Below are 15,486 nucleotides of genomic sequence, written 5' to 3' on the forward strand. Positions count from 1 at the left end.
GGGGAACACAGAAGGGTCCAGAGAAGGCCCTGGGATTCAACCAGGGCCTTCTCGCTGTGAGGCACGAGCGTTAACCACAGCGTCACCGTGCAGCTCTGTCTTCATCCAATTTGTCTGGAAAAAGCATCATAAAAACATGATACGGGGCCTCGTCTGGCTGAATCTCATAATACTGTATCTCCAATAATCCCTCATCAGTGATCCAAGCTTATCCTCTGATTCCCTGTGGAAACTTAATTTAAACTTCTCCCTACTTACTCTGCGCTTCCCCGGACCAGCAGCTTCAACATCTCCGCTTCAACTCATCTAGATTAAGATCTCACCCTCTGCTTGCCTTAAGCTTTAAGTGAGCTGCTCCAATCGGCGGTAGGAATCTCAGAATCATGAGCAAAGATCTTTAAACAGCAAGCATTCAAACCAGAATATTTAGATCAGTCCACTTTACACTTGGTCATATAATTTACTTTACTGTTGTTCATGTTTTAACCTTAAAATTGTAACTTGATCTTTTTACTGGAGAAAGTGCTGAGCTGGTTGTTTCTGTTCCACAGCATGCTGGACGTCTGGATTCCTCAGCCGTTCCACGCCGAGGTCCCAGCAGACTGGTGGGACAGCGAAGCTGACAAGTCCCTGCTCGTCGGCGTCTTTAAACACGGTAATAGAAGAATTCGCATCATAACACATGTGTTCAGGCCAGCTGCTTGCATCACATCACTGTGATGCCGCGTGAGTGCAGGCACCGCCCACTTTTGCTTCTCCCGGTTGGTTGGCTTCGTCACGGCTGCGCTCAGTTGGCAGGCTTAGCATATCGATGGCTGTTTTCACTGCCGGCCGTGAGAGCGCACAGGTGATACAGGTGTTAATGTTATCAACAAGGTTCATCTGAGCTTTTGAATGGCAGTCTTTAGCGCTGCGTCACCTCAGTGCTGCCTGTTTGGAAATGTTACAGTTTGTCTTGGACTCAGACCCTCATTCATATTAATTTGGAATAATTGTCATAATTTTTCCATCATTGCCACCTTCTATGATTCAATTAGTACACACACACACACACTCGCACATAAGCACACACAGTGCAACACAATAGCGCTCACCCCTTAATCATAATCCTTATTCACCAGTGAGGCCCTTCAGGGGGACCAACACACACTCACACTGAGCTGTGAGCAGACACACACAGGCACACAAAACAATGGTGAACATACAGAAGAGTGATGGCCTATAAAGGCCCGATGATTAACGTTTGGCTGCGGGCGCAGAGCTCTGTGAAAGACAGAGCGACGGTTAGGAACAATGCCTTACATCTTTCCTAATTGAAATGTGGTGGAGAGGAGAGGCGGTGATGTTTTCCTGCGGCCCTCCTCAATCTTTCTCCTCTGCCCTCCACCCCTGCATATGCATTCACATTATCTTTTTTCCCCTTATGCTTTTAATTTATATTTTTTAATTCCTGCTCCGATCATTTTAAAAGCGTTCCCAGGGGTCATTGAATTATGATTGTCGTTTTAGCCAAAATTTGTAGTTCGTTGGAAATTAGGGGGATAGCCGCCCCGCCCTACCACGGCCGGTCACCTCTGATGGGAAGATTGCAGGTTTGATTCCCGCCTTGCTCGCCCATGTCTATGAAGACTCTCATTCATCCAGGTTGATTCCTTCATAGTGGTAGGTTTAGGGGCTGTCATCTGGACTTAGTTTTTAAAGTTGGAAGACGTTTCACCTCTTATCCAAGAGACTTTGTCAATTATTAAAATCCAGAATTGACAAAGTGTCCTTGGAAGGGACACTGAACCCCACATTGCCTCTGGTAGTTAAAGGTTGGCGCCATCGGAGCCGCCATTAGTGTGTGAATGTGTGCGTGAATGGTACTGTGACTTAAAGCGCAATAAATGTATACGCCATTTACCATTTGCCTCTGATTTGTGAGCGGTACTGTTGCCTTGAAGTAAGCCCGCCTCCTTCCTATCCTCCATCTGATTATGTGCTCTCCTGCTAGCTTACAGCCCTTCGCATCCCCAACCTAACATTACCGGTGAGCAATATTGCGGCTGTCCAGTTTTGAGCCGGATGCCAGCTTGTATGATGAAAATGAATATGTACATGAATCTGTTCGTCTGCAAGTGGATTCATCAGAATGGAGCAGAGGACGGGAAGCTTGTGGCTTCCAATTGTAGCTTCTATGTCACACCGACAGGCTTTTTCTAAAGTGCTTTGTTTCTGATTCACAAGTATTTGACTAAAAAATGAGCTTAATTGTCTTAATATATGACCATCTTCAGAAAATGCAACAAGGACATGTTAAAATCCCCCAAAACAGGATTTTCATCAAAGTGGGTGTTTAAAGTCTGGTCTCTGGCCCCCCCTCCTTCCCGACGTCTCTGTAGGATCTGCACGTTCTAATCTGTTCTGCTTGAACGCTCCTAACGGACAGACACGCACAGTTTCTTCCCCACAGCAGCTCACTTTCACAAACTCCACGCACACACGTTTGCCTGCTTTCGCCGTCTTTCTCTTCAGCACAAATAAGCACCTGCAGGCTGGCTTGGATCAGCACACATGCAGAACACAAGCACACACGGGCTCAGAGGCTGTCTTGTCAGCAGCTGGCTCCTGGGGTCTGCCCTTCTGCTGCTGTTTTTGTGTTCCTTCATCTAATATGGATGCTGTGTGCGTCTGACTTTGTGTTGGACTCTAAAGAGCTCGGCCTCCCATTTGAGTTTAAAAAGCACAACTTACTGTCCTCTCTCTTTTTAAGAGTTTGCTTTTAGCCAATGTTTACTAAAAAGTAACCAGTAAGTGTCTCTGAGGCGGACTGGATGGCTTTTTTGCTCTTTGTGCACGAGTTTAGCAATCAACAGTCCTTGTGTCTTTGTTTTCAGGTTATGAGAAGTACAACTCGATGCGCGCCGACCCCACCCTGTGTTTCTTGGAGCGAGTAGGCATGCCAGACGCCAAAGCGATCGCCGCTGAGCAAAGGGGATCTGACATGATGGCAGATGGTGTTGAGGGGTAAGAGAGACCGCCTCCTCACTCTCCAGTCCTCGTATTAGAAGGTTTCCATATCACACATGAGGTTTTATAACTCGCCTGCACAAGTAGCCGTGTAACCGTTCATTTTACTGATTCCATTCATGTCAAAGTTTTATTCGATTCATTGTAATTAGTTCACTTTGAGCAATCTGATTTACTGACGTGAAATCGATCCACAACATCTTTAGCCAAAACTTTTACCAGTGAGACTCGGATAATTCCAGACCGAACAATATTGGAGCATTATACCACACTGTATGGTCACATTTTTGCAAAATTCCAAGTGTCCACCCATCGGTGACGGCTTGATCATTTCTTGCTACAATCATGTGTGTGTTGTCCTCTGTGATGGTCGGTCCAACATCGATTATAATCGATTCATTTCATTTTGAAATAAATTTAGTTTTATTTAACATGATATAAATCGACTGATCGATTAAGTCGATCAGTCATTACACCTTATACTTGATGTTGATGTTCGTCAACGATGATTCGATTCTTAAAGTGGGCATAAGAACATATCTGCTCGTTCTTTGAATTCTCCAGTGAGGATGAGGATCCAGAGTACAAGCCGCTCCGAATGCCTTTCAAAGATGACATGGATGACTTTACCAACTCTCCACTGGATGACATGGTGGAGGGGGAGGCTGAAGGTGGGTGTGGAAGCAAACTCTTATCAAATGATGACACTTGTTCCACAGAGAAATCCAAATGAAGATGTTGGAGTTGGCTTTTCAATGTGCAGAGTCATCACTATCGTTTTCCATCACTACAGTTAAATCAGGAGAAAATGGTCAACCTTCTGTGGGCGGGGCTTCTGGCTCCAATGAGCGACTCTACTGGCCAGCGGCCTCCGCTCTGACAGCCCGCCTGCGCCGTCTGATCACGGCTTACCAGCGCTCCAACCGGAGAGAGCAGCTCCGCCAGGAGGCGCTCAGCCGGCCCGATGGTCGCCGTCGACGACGCAGGGAGTTCCTGCCTTCCATTGCCCTGGTTCCTGAAGCCGGTGGAGCCGCAACATCTTACATCCAAGATGGCGCGGGGGTGTTCATAACAGAAGGAGGGCCGTATTTGGCTAAGGGAGGTGCATACTTTGCCAAAGGTGCTCAGTTCCTGGCAGAAGCTTCCCCAGTGATGACCACCAGCTCCCTGATGACTGATGGAGCCATGTACTACAAAGAGAGACGACAAAGGTGGAGTAACATTCAACAAATGATCGTTTGGTGGGTTTAGTAAATGGACTAAAACAAACAAACCGTTTTTTTATTTTGCAGATGGACGCGGCGCGAGGAGGCAGATTTCTACCGCGTTATTTCCACCTTTGGGGTCGTCTTTGACACCCAGAGGCAGAAGTTCGACTGGACGCAGTTTAGGGCTTTCGCTCGACTCGACAAGAAAACGGACGAGAGCTTGGAGAAATATTACTACTCCTTCATCGCCATGTGCAAGCGCGTGTGCAGGATGCAGATCAAAAATGAAGCAGGTAAAATGGCTGCATCTCCTCCATAAGGCGAGGGGTCGTTGGGTGGCGATTCATGTTGAAATCGTGTCACAGATTGAACCTCGACCATACTTTCTAATATGGCTGCTTTTCACTGGATGCATGAAAATAACTATATATTTAATCACAATCAATTAGACATTTTATTTAGATCAGAAACAACAATACATAACTGATAAATCACAAGATTTCGAAAAAGGAGGAAATATTTGTCACAGACAATGTCACATAAAGGTTTTCTGTCAACTTCCTGGTCTTTTTCAGCTGTAAACAATCTAAACGGACACGTGTTTTTCCAATAGACGCACTCTGGTACGGGTTCTCCACCATGATAGCAGATACTCAGGACGTCATATAATTGCTGTACAGATTTTCATAATAATCTTAATTTCATTTTTATTGTATTTTTTTTATTCAAATTTTTGACTACATTTAAAACAAAATTGTCATTTTAGAACTTATCTCAATAAACTGAACTCCAGTCTCTTTTTTTAATCTAATACAAACAACGTATGGCTTTACTTTGACTATGAGAACCTTTACTTTGAAGATTTATTCACTTCCTGTGACAGTAGCGCATTTGGTTTGTTTAGTATATGTACCTAAAATCCAGCTCCATTCTCCAGTTTTAGTGATATTACATTCCTTGAAGAGCATCTTTATATAATACTATTTATAAAGATCACAAATCAGCAATCTCAGATGTCAATAATATTCTCGTTTTTTTCTGGAACAGATGGCGAGAGCCCTACTCCAGGAAGTCGCTTTGATGATCTGAGAAATAACTTTGCTGTTTCCTCAATTTTCAGAACTTCCAGACCCCACCCTGATCATCGACCCCATCACAGAGGAGCGGGCCTCCCGCACCCTGTACCGCATCGAGCTGCTGCGCCGCATCAGAGAGCAGGTTCTGCCTCACCCGCTGCTCGCAGAGCGCCTCAAGCTCTGCCAGCCCTCCCAAGACCTCCCAGAGTGGTGGGAGTGTGGCCGCCACGACCGGGACCTTCTAGTGGGAGCCTCTAAGCACGGTGTGAGCCGCACTGATTATCACATCTTAAATGACCCTTCGCTGGCTTTCCTGGAGGCCCACCAGCGCTATACCAGTCAGCGAGGGGCTGGTGCTAGCGTCGGAGCTCAGGGAGAACTTGCCAAAGCTGGCACGGAAGCAGCTTCTGCTCCTCTTCTGACCCCCGCAGAACTGGCGAGCGCTGCAGCTGCTGCTGAAGCTGCCGCTAAAGAGGGGGAGATGGAGGGGAAAGACGTGAACATGGATGAAGAGAGGGCAGAGATGGAAATGAATATCAAAACTGAAGGAGAAGACGTCGACAGCATTTCATGCATCAAGACAGAAACCTGCTGTGATCTGGAGGGAAATCGGGGAGAAGTCCATGAAATGAAAGACGAGACACTCGGTTCACCAATGAAGGAGGTCAAGACCGAAGAGACCCAGCTGAAGGTGGAAAACCAGGAGGCGGAAGCGCATAGAGAGGAACGCAGTGAAGAAGAGGAAGCCTTCAAATCAGAAAAAGATTTAACGGTCGAAACCCTGATGCCTGAAGACGGAAAACAGAAGGACACCAGCTCTGAGGTCCTAGAAGATGCAGCCACCGCTGGTAAAGTAGAGCTGGTCCACAAAACGACTGACGAGGAAGAAGAAGACAGGGATAACCCGGAGAACCCCAAAACACCAAAGTCAGCTGACACAGAAAGAAGCCCAGAGGAGGAGGAGGAGGAAGAGGAGAGGCTGGATGATGACGACAAATCCGAGAAGTCCTCGCAAGCTGAAGGTATCTCAACAGAATAAGTGACTTTGTTCTGCTTGATTTCCACACAGAAGGGGGTTTTCTTCTGGAGAGAAAGGCATGAGCTCGTATGCTCTGTAGGCTTTAATGCATCTTCTTTCTCTCCGTACAGTGAGCGCCGTGTCAGAGCAGAAGAACTTTGATGAGGAGAGCATCGCGTCTCTGAGCATGTCTGCTCGGGATGAGACCAGAGATGGGTTTTGCCCCGACGACCTGGCAGAAACCTCTGCACTGCAGGCTCTGCAGGACCGTGCCTATGCTTTCTCCTTTTGGCCTAAAGTGAGTGAAAACTTCCATAGCTACACAAGAGTCCAAAATTCGCATTTACACTTGTTTATATAGATTTTTCCTGTAAGCGCACATTGCCAAAGGCTTTGTGAACATAGCTTGAGTGGACACTAAGTTTGGGCCTGTCGGTGAATTTCAATAAATGTAGCTGAGAAATATTATCAGCTGTTTAAACTTTACATCCACAGATTGAATTATCAGTTTTACTTTAGTAGTTGTTTTTAAGCACCTTTGAGGAATTATAATAGATTTAAGAATGTTTTTGTAGAATTTATACTTTTAGGAACTACATGGAGTTGAGGTAAACTTATATTGAGAAGTGCTGGCCCAATAATCCGCCACCTCTCTCCACTGCTGACCTCTCAGGATCGAGTGATGATCAACAGGATGGACAACATCTGCGAGGCGGTCCTGAAGGGGAAGTGGCCTGTCAACAGACGCCACGTCTTTGACTTCCCCAGCAACCTCATTCCAGGTCACGGCTCCACGGCAACCACAGCAGCTGTATCCATGGTGACGGAGAGTCCGTTGCAGAGGCGGAGCCTGGTGGAGCTGACGATGGCTGGCATCCATACGCCGTACAGCGGCAGTGAAGACAGGGCGTCACCGCAGATTCATGTGAGCGATTGTGCCATCCTCATAGTTTTTACCTGAACGCTCGCCAATCGGCCTGCGTTGAACCCTTTGGCTGTCTTTACCCCTCCCAGAAGTAACTTTTGACCTGACGTTGCAGGAGGACGCTCTAAGCCTGACGGTGCCTCGTCAGAGGAGGAGGAGGAGGAGAAAGATTGAGATTGAAGCGGAGAGGGCAGCCAAAAGGAGAAACCTGATGGAGATGGTGGCTCAGCTCAGGGAGAGCCACGCTGCCGCCGAGTCCCAGAACCAAGCGATAGACCTCACCAAGGTGCTCACTTAAAACTCCCACTCCAGTCATCTTTTAACCTTTTGGAAAAGCATTCCCAGTGGTATTTTTATCATAATCATTCAGTTTTTAGCCAAAATGTAAAAAACAAACAAAAAACAGTCTGACAGTTTCTGCAGAGAGGCAGTATTTAACAAATTCGCCCTTTGAGTTGTGGGCGGGACTGTTTAGGGGCCCTCCCACCGGCTTACAGCCTCTCACACACCCAACCTGGCATTATCGGTGCAACAAAAAGGGTCACCAACATTGGAGCTTTCCAGCCAAACAGTTGTGAGCCCGATGCCAGCTCAGATGAGCTGCTGTTGAAGCTTCCACGTCAAACCTTCAAGCTTTTTCATCTGCTGACTTATATTATAATTATGAATGAGAGAGAGCAGTCCTTTGGGTGTGTTTTACCTGTCCTGAGGCTGCATCAACACCACCTGCATGATGGGAAAGAAAAGCTCAGGAACCTCAACTTCCACACTGTAGGAGAACTTCTGAGGTCTTTTGATGTCTGTGATTACCATAGCAGGTGCAAACAGGAATCTGTCGGTTTAAACAAATTTGTTTTATGCACGGCGTAAAAAGTGTGCAGTTCCACAGAGAACAGCAGTGAAGACGCCTCTAAGGCGTCTTCACTGCTGTTCTCTGTGGAACCGTACACTTTTTATGCGCCGCAGAAGCGTCTGCATGAAAGAGGCTTTGCATGTTTGATTTACTGAAAGGTTCCCTTCACTTCAGGGGGTGCACCATCACCACAAGGCCTCTCCGTCGTTTTCTGGCTTCCCCAATACTCTGACGAACCCCTCCCTGAAGGCTCAGATGGAGCTGCTGCAGCAGCAAGTGCCGTCCTCTGGACACCGAGCCAATGGTTCGCTGGAGGCCGACCTGCCCATGATAAGGAGGAGGCGAGGCCGCAGGAAAAATGTGGAGGGCCTGGAGCTGCTGTTCATGGGGAACAAGAGGACCGGAGGGGGGGTGTGTAGCTGAGTTATCCTGACAGCAGGTGTCATCTCCAGCTCTCGCGCTAACATTGTCCTATGTGTGCAGGAGGATGTGGATGAAAAGAAGGTTGCGGCTTTGGATTCGGTTCAGGAAGTCGCCCACCCCCACAGGGGCCACAGTGTCCCCGAGCAGAGCCCCAGCGCCCGATCGCTGGCGTCAGGCAGCATGGAGGAAGAGGAGACGGCGATCTCCAACAAAGACCTCGGAGAGTGGCTGCGGCAGCACCCCTCCTACATGGACATGCCAGGATTCACACCAGTAAATGCTCCTCATTTCCATCAGCCGGTGTCGGCTACAGTTTGACTTGACGGTTCCTTTTGCTTCTTTGCTTTCCTACAGAAGAGTGAGGAGATGCTGCTGTCTCAGTTCTCTAAGCCGAAGCAGAAACGCCACCGCTGTCGAAACCCAAACAAAATCGACATCAACACCCTGACGGGGGATGAGAGGGTCCCGGTGGTGAACAGACGAAATGGACGCAAGGTGAAAACGAGTTTGAGAAGTGATTAAGGTTTATTTTTAAGTGAATTAGTCTCCTAAACCACCTTTTATCTTCCTTTTTGTAGATGGGCGGAGCTATGGCTCCACCAATGAAGGAGCTTCCAAGGTGGTTGCTGGAAAACCCTGAGTTTTCCATTGCGCCCGATTGGACAGAGATAGTCAAGCAATCGGTTTGTATCCATTAGGGCCGATGGACTCCGAGTGGTTTGAACTCCTTCTAACAGAAATCCTCTTTTCAGGGTTTCCTCCCTGAAGCCATGTTTGACCGACTTCTGACCGGCCCGGTCGTCAGGGAGGAGGGTGTGCGCCGACGGGGCAGACGACCCAAATCTGAGATTGCAAAAGCGGCCGCCGCTGCCCAGGCAGCCGCTGCGGCTCAGGCTGCGCAGGCGTCACTGGCGTCTGCTGCTTCATCAGCAGGTGACCTGAAGCGTCTCACACACCTGCAGGAACAGAATGTGTGTTTGCTCCGTGCTAAGTCTGCCTTTGTCTGCAGGAGGAATCAACCCTCTGCTCCTCAACAGCCTGTTTGGAGGGATGGACTTGTCGTCTCTCCAGAGCCTCCAGTCTCTCCAGTTGGCTGCTGGGCTGATGGCCTTCCCTCCTCCCACCGACCCCAAGCAGAGTGCTGCCAACGCCGCCGCTGCCTCCATGCTGCCCCTCATGCTGCCAGGTATGGGAGGCCTGCCCAACATGGCTGCCCTCCCGAACATGTTCAGCCTCGGTGGGCTCTTCGCCGGAAACCTGGCGACGGCCTCCGCTGCCCCCTCGGCAACAAACTCCACCGTCACCACGGCGGTGGCGAGCAACGGAACAATGGAGGCAGAGGGAGCTGACGGTGAGGAGACCGCAAAGAGGAAGAGAGGGGAGAAAGATGAAGATGATGGTGATGAGGTGTTAGAGGATGAGCAAGAGGCCAGGGGAAATGAGGAGGGGCTGAAGACGAAGAAGAGGAAGATGGAGGGCGAGAGTGGTTCAGAGGGGATGCAGAAATCAGCCGGCGACGGAGCGGTGAAGCTGCCGGCCGCAGACTCATCGACAGATGTTTCCATCAACGGCGATGCCGCCGCCCTGCTGGCTGCTGCCGGCATGTCTGCCAACTCACTGGCATTCAACCCTTTCCTCATCTCCACCATGGCTCCTGGTCTCCTCTACCCCTCCATGTTCCTGCCCCCGGGCCTCGGAGGACTCAGCCTGCCTGGCTTCCCCGCCGCCTCCACCCTGGCTGAGCTGCAGAGCGCCATGGCTGGAGCGCTGGGCGGCAGCGCCTCGACCCCGACCGCCTCAAGGGATGAAGAGGAGGAGGAGGAGGAGGACAAGAAGGGGGAAGCGAAAGCTGCAGCCGAGGAAGAGGAGGAGGAGGCAGAGGAGGAGGACGAGGACGCACAGGGAGGGGGACAGAGGGACTTGGCTGAGGGGGAGACGAGCGGTGAAGCCGAACGGCCCACTCTTGAAGAAAAAGGAGAGGAGGAGGAGGAGGAGAACGAGGAAGAGGCAGCAGAGTCTCCACAGTAGGGCAGGAGTGACTGAACATGAAACTGACCGGCCTTGAACATTTCCTCCCCTCTGAACCCCCCCACCACGTTTACACGCCTCCACAAATATCCAAACTATTATGAATTCTGTTATTTTGTTGTTTTTTTATGATTTTTCCTTCTGTCTTTATTGTTTGGCCAGGTGTATTTACTCTGCGTCAGAGAGGACAGGTGTGTTTGTGTTAAGTTAAATCTCTCTGATTGATAGTGTAGTCAGGGAAAACCTCCGCCGCTCGCAGCTCTGCTTCTTAAAGATTCGTTCTTTCTTTTCCTCTCAGATAGGATTTCACAAGTTTCCAATAGTGCTTCTATTATTATTATATTATTATTGCTGCTTTCAGCTCCTGAGTCTTTTTATTTTTCTGCCTCCTCTTTTTTTTGTTGTTGTTAGCAGCGTCTCATTAAGCCAAGAAAAACGCCACGTCTCGTGCTTTTTCTGACATCAGTTCTCAAAAGATAAAACGGCATTACAGCGAAACCGGCTGTCTGTCTGACAAAGCTGCTGCAAAAGGAATTGTGGGTAATGGAGTTGACTGAGCTGTTTTTTTTTTTGTTTTTTTTTGTAGTTCTCACATATCAGACCAGGTAGACTCTGATGAGGAAAATAAATGATGAGATGAAGCTCAGTTTCTGTCTCGCACATCCGGACACGTACTTGATTTCTTGTTCAGGTGTCTACCACTACACACTAAGCCCCTTTATTTTGTGTACTTGTATCTTCGAGGACCCCCACCCACCTGCAAACAACTCTTCCTTTTTGAGTACGCGTGCTCCCGATGAGTCCGCCGAACCGATACTGTTAAACCCAGTCCCACACTGAAAACCAGTCGCACCTCCTTCCTACTGCCACATCCGAATCCTCCCCCCGCGAGACGGCCGGTTTTTCAGTGTAAGGGGTGGATAGGCGGGCCGGGTCTGCCGCCAATCAGGCCTTCTGATTGGTCCGCTTCATGCTACTGAAACCAGCTGTCCTCCGTTGGAGGACTTTGTGAATGAAATGGGAGCGCTGGTCCACACAGGGATGTGAAATTTCAGGTTTTTAAGATGTTTTTTTTTTTTGGTCCCTCCCCCTCCGTCGCTGCCACAAAAATGTTCACATCCCGGTAGTTCCAGACCAAGTGCTGCTCCAAGGTGACCTACTCTGATGAGACTGTTGCTCTAGTCACACACACTGACACCAGTTCTGGCCAAAAACAGGACTGAGACCCCCCCCCCCCCCCGCCCCTGCACAGAGTTGAAAATCGACATTAAAGTATAGAGTTCGACTCTGGCCGTTAGTTTGGGATACTTGAAAAGCACGAGTGGTGCTTGATTTGCTGCCCCCGCCCTCCCCGCTTCCCAAAGGCCAGTTCAAGTGTCTGAGAAAAAAAAAACCAAGGGGTTCAAATATTTGAAAGAACGTTCAAACAGGCGCTGCGGCCCGCTCTCGTTCACGCTCGCTATCACAGCCAGCATATGCAGGAGACGCGACGACGGCGGCCGTCCTCCTCTCAAACGCTGACACAGCAATAACCGAGGCAGCTTTTGAATGTTCTCTCCCGACACACACGAGATGATTAGCCACAAGTGTCATATGAAATGAAAAACTAAACGTAACAAACTGTAGTAACCATGACTATGAAGTACTGCAATCAGTCTCGTCTCACTCTGTTCCTGTTAATGCACTGGTGTTAAAGAGTAAAAAGTAATCAGGTACCTTTATTACTTAGCTACTTTTCTTGAAAAAAAAAGGACTTTTTGTTACTTTTAGCCAGCAAGCTGAAGAGCATTACCTCAAATTTCTTATCTAGCCTTGAAGTTTACAGACATACCATGTAAATGTGTTTTTTTTCCTTTGTTTTTTGGAGACATCATGTATGATGAATTGTAGCTATGATGCTTTTAATAAAAGTGAATCATGATATTCGCCTAGGAAACCAACCAAGTGCTTCCGTCTCATCATTCACTCTTCAGTTGTGGAGAGGATTGCATGCAGTTTCTGGTTTTGTTGTAGCTGAAGCTACAGTAGCACCAGCATGTGTTTGTTCGCGCGCAGTTCTGTGATAACCAGACTTAGAGAGATTGAAAGATTTTATGTACAGAAATGTCCCAGAAAATGGCACCGTATTTTTTTGAGCATTCATTGCATTTTTTTTTCCAGATGACCGTGGGGTGTGACTTGCACTTAGTTGCGATTTGTATGCCATTTCTACTTATTTTCTTTTAACAGACTGTTCCTGAATGTGTGTCACATGACCAGTGTGAATGTAGCAGTACACCACCCTGAACAAAATGGTTCAAAAGCGTCAGAGGAGGAAAAATTCAATGGATTTAGTGATTTGAAGTGATATAAACAGTTTAGTTGAATCGTTGGCATGTTCTTTAAGTTCCGTTTACCTGAATAATTATTCATATAATATACTAGATTCCTCCTGTTTCATGAAGCTAAATAAGCATCAGTTTTCTGGTAGTGAACCATTCATATATTCAATCTATGATCATCTATTACATTATTATGATGTTCTTGTTCCTGTATTGTTTGAAATATATTTCTCCCAAAAGTGTGACTTATAGTTTAAAAAAAAATCTGATTACAGCAGGGGCGGAGCTACAGGGGGGACAAGGGAGGTAGGAGTCTCCCCCCTCCCCTTAGCAAAAGGCTCACCCTCTCCTTCCCCCAATTTTTGAGTCAATACTGATATCATTATTGACAAAGTTTAAGAAATCATCGATACAAGCTTTTTTCTTTGCTACAGCTTTTCGTTTGTAAAAGCTCCTCTGCAAAACAAACAAGCCACCGTTTTAACATCTGTGGGAGAGTGTCCGCCCTGTGCCTGGAAGGTCGTGAGTTCAAATCCAGGCCAAATCTCTAAAAACGGGACCCGATGCCTCCCTGCTGGACACTCAGCATGAATGGGTTGGGGAGTTGAACCAGCACATGCTTCCTGGCTGTGTCTGCAGCTCACTGCTCCCCCAGGGGGATAGGTCAAATGCAGAGAACAGATTTCATACATAAATTTAAAATCCTTTCATCTGTAACGGCCTGCCACTCTGGTGATCTCATTTGCCACCCTTCCAAAGTCTCCTGCCCCCCCACCCCCACAATTATAAAATGTTCAAGCGCCACCTCTAGTAATACTGTATTTCAAATCTGAAAACAGGTTTGTAATCTAGTTACATTTTATGTGATGTGATTACAAATCCGAATTGAGTTAAATTTTGAATATTCAGTTTTTTTTAGATTAAGTAATTTAATTACAAATTTGGTTTTCTGATTACACCTTATGTAATCTCATCAAAGTTTGTGTAATTTTACTAGTTTATGTGATCTAAATGCAAAAAAAGGTTTAACATTTTCTTTACATTTAGACTTTAGTGTTCCATTTTTACTTTGTTTACTTTAATCTTTTGTTTTAACAATCTGGTTTCCTGGTTGGGGTAGTGGTGAAACCCACACTTCCTGTATTAACCTCTGAAGACCCGGGCTAACATTGGGGCTAACTCTCTACACAGGTGAGTCACGGGGCCACAGGTAAGCAGAATGAATGTGATGTTCACGCTTGTGGGCGGCGCCAGATCTTAAGAGGTTAAACAGGACATTTAACCAGAGCCGTGTCAGTTATAAAATTAACCGCTAGTTGACTGAGTGCACCGCTGAGTCGCAAACAGCCCATTTTTCACTTTTAAAATGTTTTCCTGTGTGTACATTTCTTTAAACGTGAATGTATATTTAAGGTAGAATTTGCGTTCGTGTACGGGTCTCTTGGTCGACCGGTGACCTTTAAACTCTTTTCTCCTTTAAACTCTTTTCTCATCCCAACTAGCTGATTTTGGCCTCAAAATAAAGATTCAGACGGTGACAAAATGTTCTGGAAGAATTGTGGAGATATAGCTGGCTTCAAAAATGATTTCATTCAACCAGGAAATTCCTCTGGGGTTACTCATGGACTTTAAAAAAAAAAAAAAGTTCAAGATACAGTTTAAAAAAACAACAACACATTTTTAACAGATTCCCTCTCTGTTACATATAGTGGATAAGCCTTAATGTTGGAAACATCCCAGCTGATATTCCATTGACCGTGAATGCTTTTAAAAAAAATATTAGTGAATTTAAAATTGAACCGATTCTTCATCTGAAGTCCCATGAGGCTCCAGTGCTGCAGCGTTTACAGTAACCCAGCTTGATGTATGCGTGCACGCACTCACTGGTCCAGCCAGCCGTCACAAATGGCTTCTCTCCCACTGAAGCTGCTGACGTCTCCCAAACTGACAGCCAGGACCTGCTGCTGTGGGTGTGCGTCAGCGAGTGGACCGAGTGTGCACAACCTGGTTGTTCTTTTCCTCCTCATGAAAATACTCAGCATTACTCTGAACTTCGGCGTTACAGTCACAGTTCTGTAAGCCGTAAGTTGTTGTTTCCTGTGTCTGGGTTTGTACTAGAGAGCGAGAAACCCTGAAACTATGAGCATCCTGCTGGAGAATTTGACTAATTAAGAGTTTTTTCTGGGTTTTCATTAAAATATCCGGACTCAAACTTGTGTGAAATTTCTAAAAATATATATTTTTTCTATTTCTTTCTAATTCTGTCTATGTAAGATGGAAAAACTATGGATTTTTTTAACTTTTGAGGAGGTCCAGGAATCCTAACCCAAATCTGGCAAAGAGGTCAAAGAATGTTGAATTAAAAAGACTTGGCAGGACGTGGCTGCCATTGTCCCGTTACAGCAGGACGGTTCAAGTCTCACTGTCCAAAAATGTCCTCTATGGGTTAATGTGATTCTTAGGAGGCAGCGTTAGTGAGGGATGGCCTGAAAGTGACCCTGCAATGGACTGACCAGCTGCCCACCATGTGCCTTGCCTTTGACTCTGGCAGCTGGGTTTGGCTCCAGCGACTCCTGTGACCAAAGCACAGAACAGAGTAGGTATTAAAAACAGATGGACACCCAA

The 15,486-nt window shown here is 47.0% G+C and overlaps 1 protein-coding gene across 3 annotated transcripts in view; it reads left to right on the forward strand.

Annotated features, from left to right (window-relative positions):
- The window catches only part of chd7 (chromodomain helicase DNA binding protein 7), an 83,949-nt gene extending 71,469 nt beyond the window's left edge, over window positions 1-12,480 (forward strand). For all 3 annotated transcript variants that reach the window (XM_023965274.1, XM_023965276.1, XM_023965275.1), the window contains exons 27-41: window positions 552-655; window positions 2,877-3,006; window positions 3,574-3,680; window positions 3,803-4,220; window positions 4,302-4,510; window positions 5,338-6,315; window positions 6,443-6,609; window positions 6,985-7,236; window positions 7,352-7,522; window positions 8,264-8,500; window positions 8,573-8,785; window positions 8,867-9,007; window positions 9,091-9,195; window positions 9,265-9,445; window positions 9,522-12,480. In XM_023965274.1, the coding sequence (XP_023821042.1) occupies window positions 552-655; window positions 2,877-3,006; window positions 3,574-3,680; window positions 3,803-4,220; window positions 4,302-4,510; window positions 5,338-6,315; window positions 6,443-6,609; window positions 6,985-7,236; window positions 7,352-7,522; window positions 8,264-8,500; window positions 8,573-8,785; window positions 8,867-9,007; window positions 9,091-9,195; window positions 9,265-9,445; window positions 9,522-10,540 (4,432 nt within the window). In that variant the 3' untranslated portion in view covers window positions 10,541-12,480. The remainder of the gene's footprint in view (window positions 1-551; window positions 656-2,876; window positions 3,007-3,573; window positions 3,681-3,802; window positions 4,221-4,301; window positions 4,511-5,337; window positions 6,316-6,442; window positions 6,610-6,984; window positions 7,237-7,351; window positions 7,523-8,263; window positions 8,501-8,572; window positions 8,786-8,866; window positions 9,008-9,090; window positions 9,196-9,264; window positions 9,446-9,521) is intronic.
- Window positions 12,481-15,486: the final 3,006 nt, after the last annotated feature.

The sequence above is a fragment of the Oryzias latipes genome, chromosome 17, assembly GCF_002234675.1.
Source record: "Oryzias latipes chromosome 17, ASM223467v1".
Lineage (NCBI taxonomy): Eukaryota > Metazoa > Chordata > Actinopteri > Beloniformes > Adrianichthyidae > Oryzias > Oryzias latipes.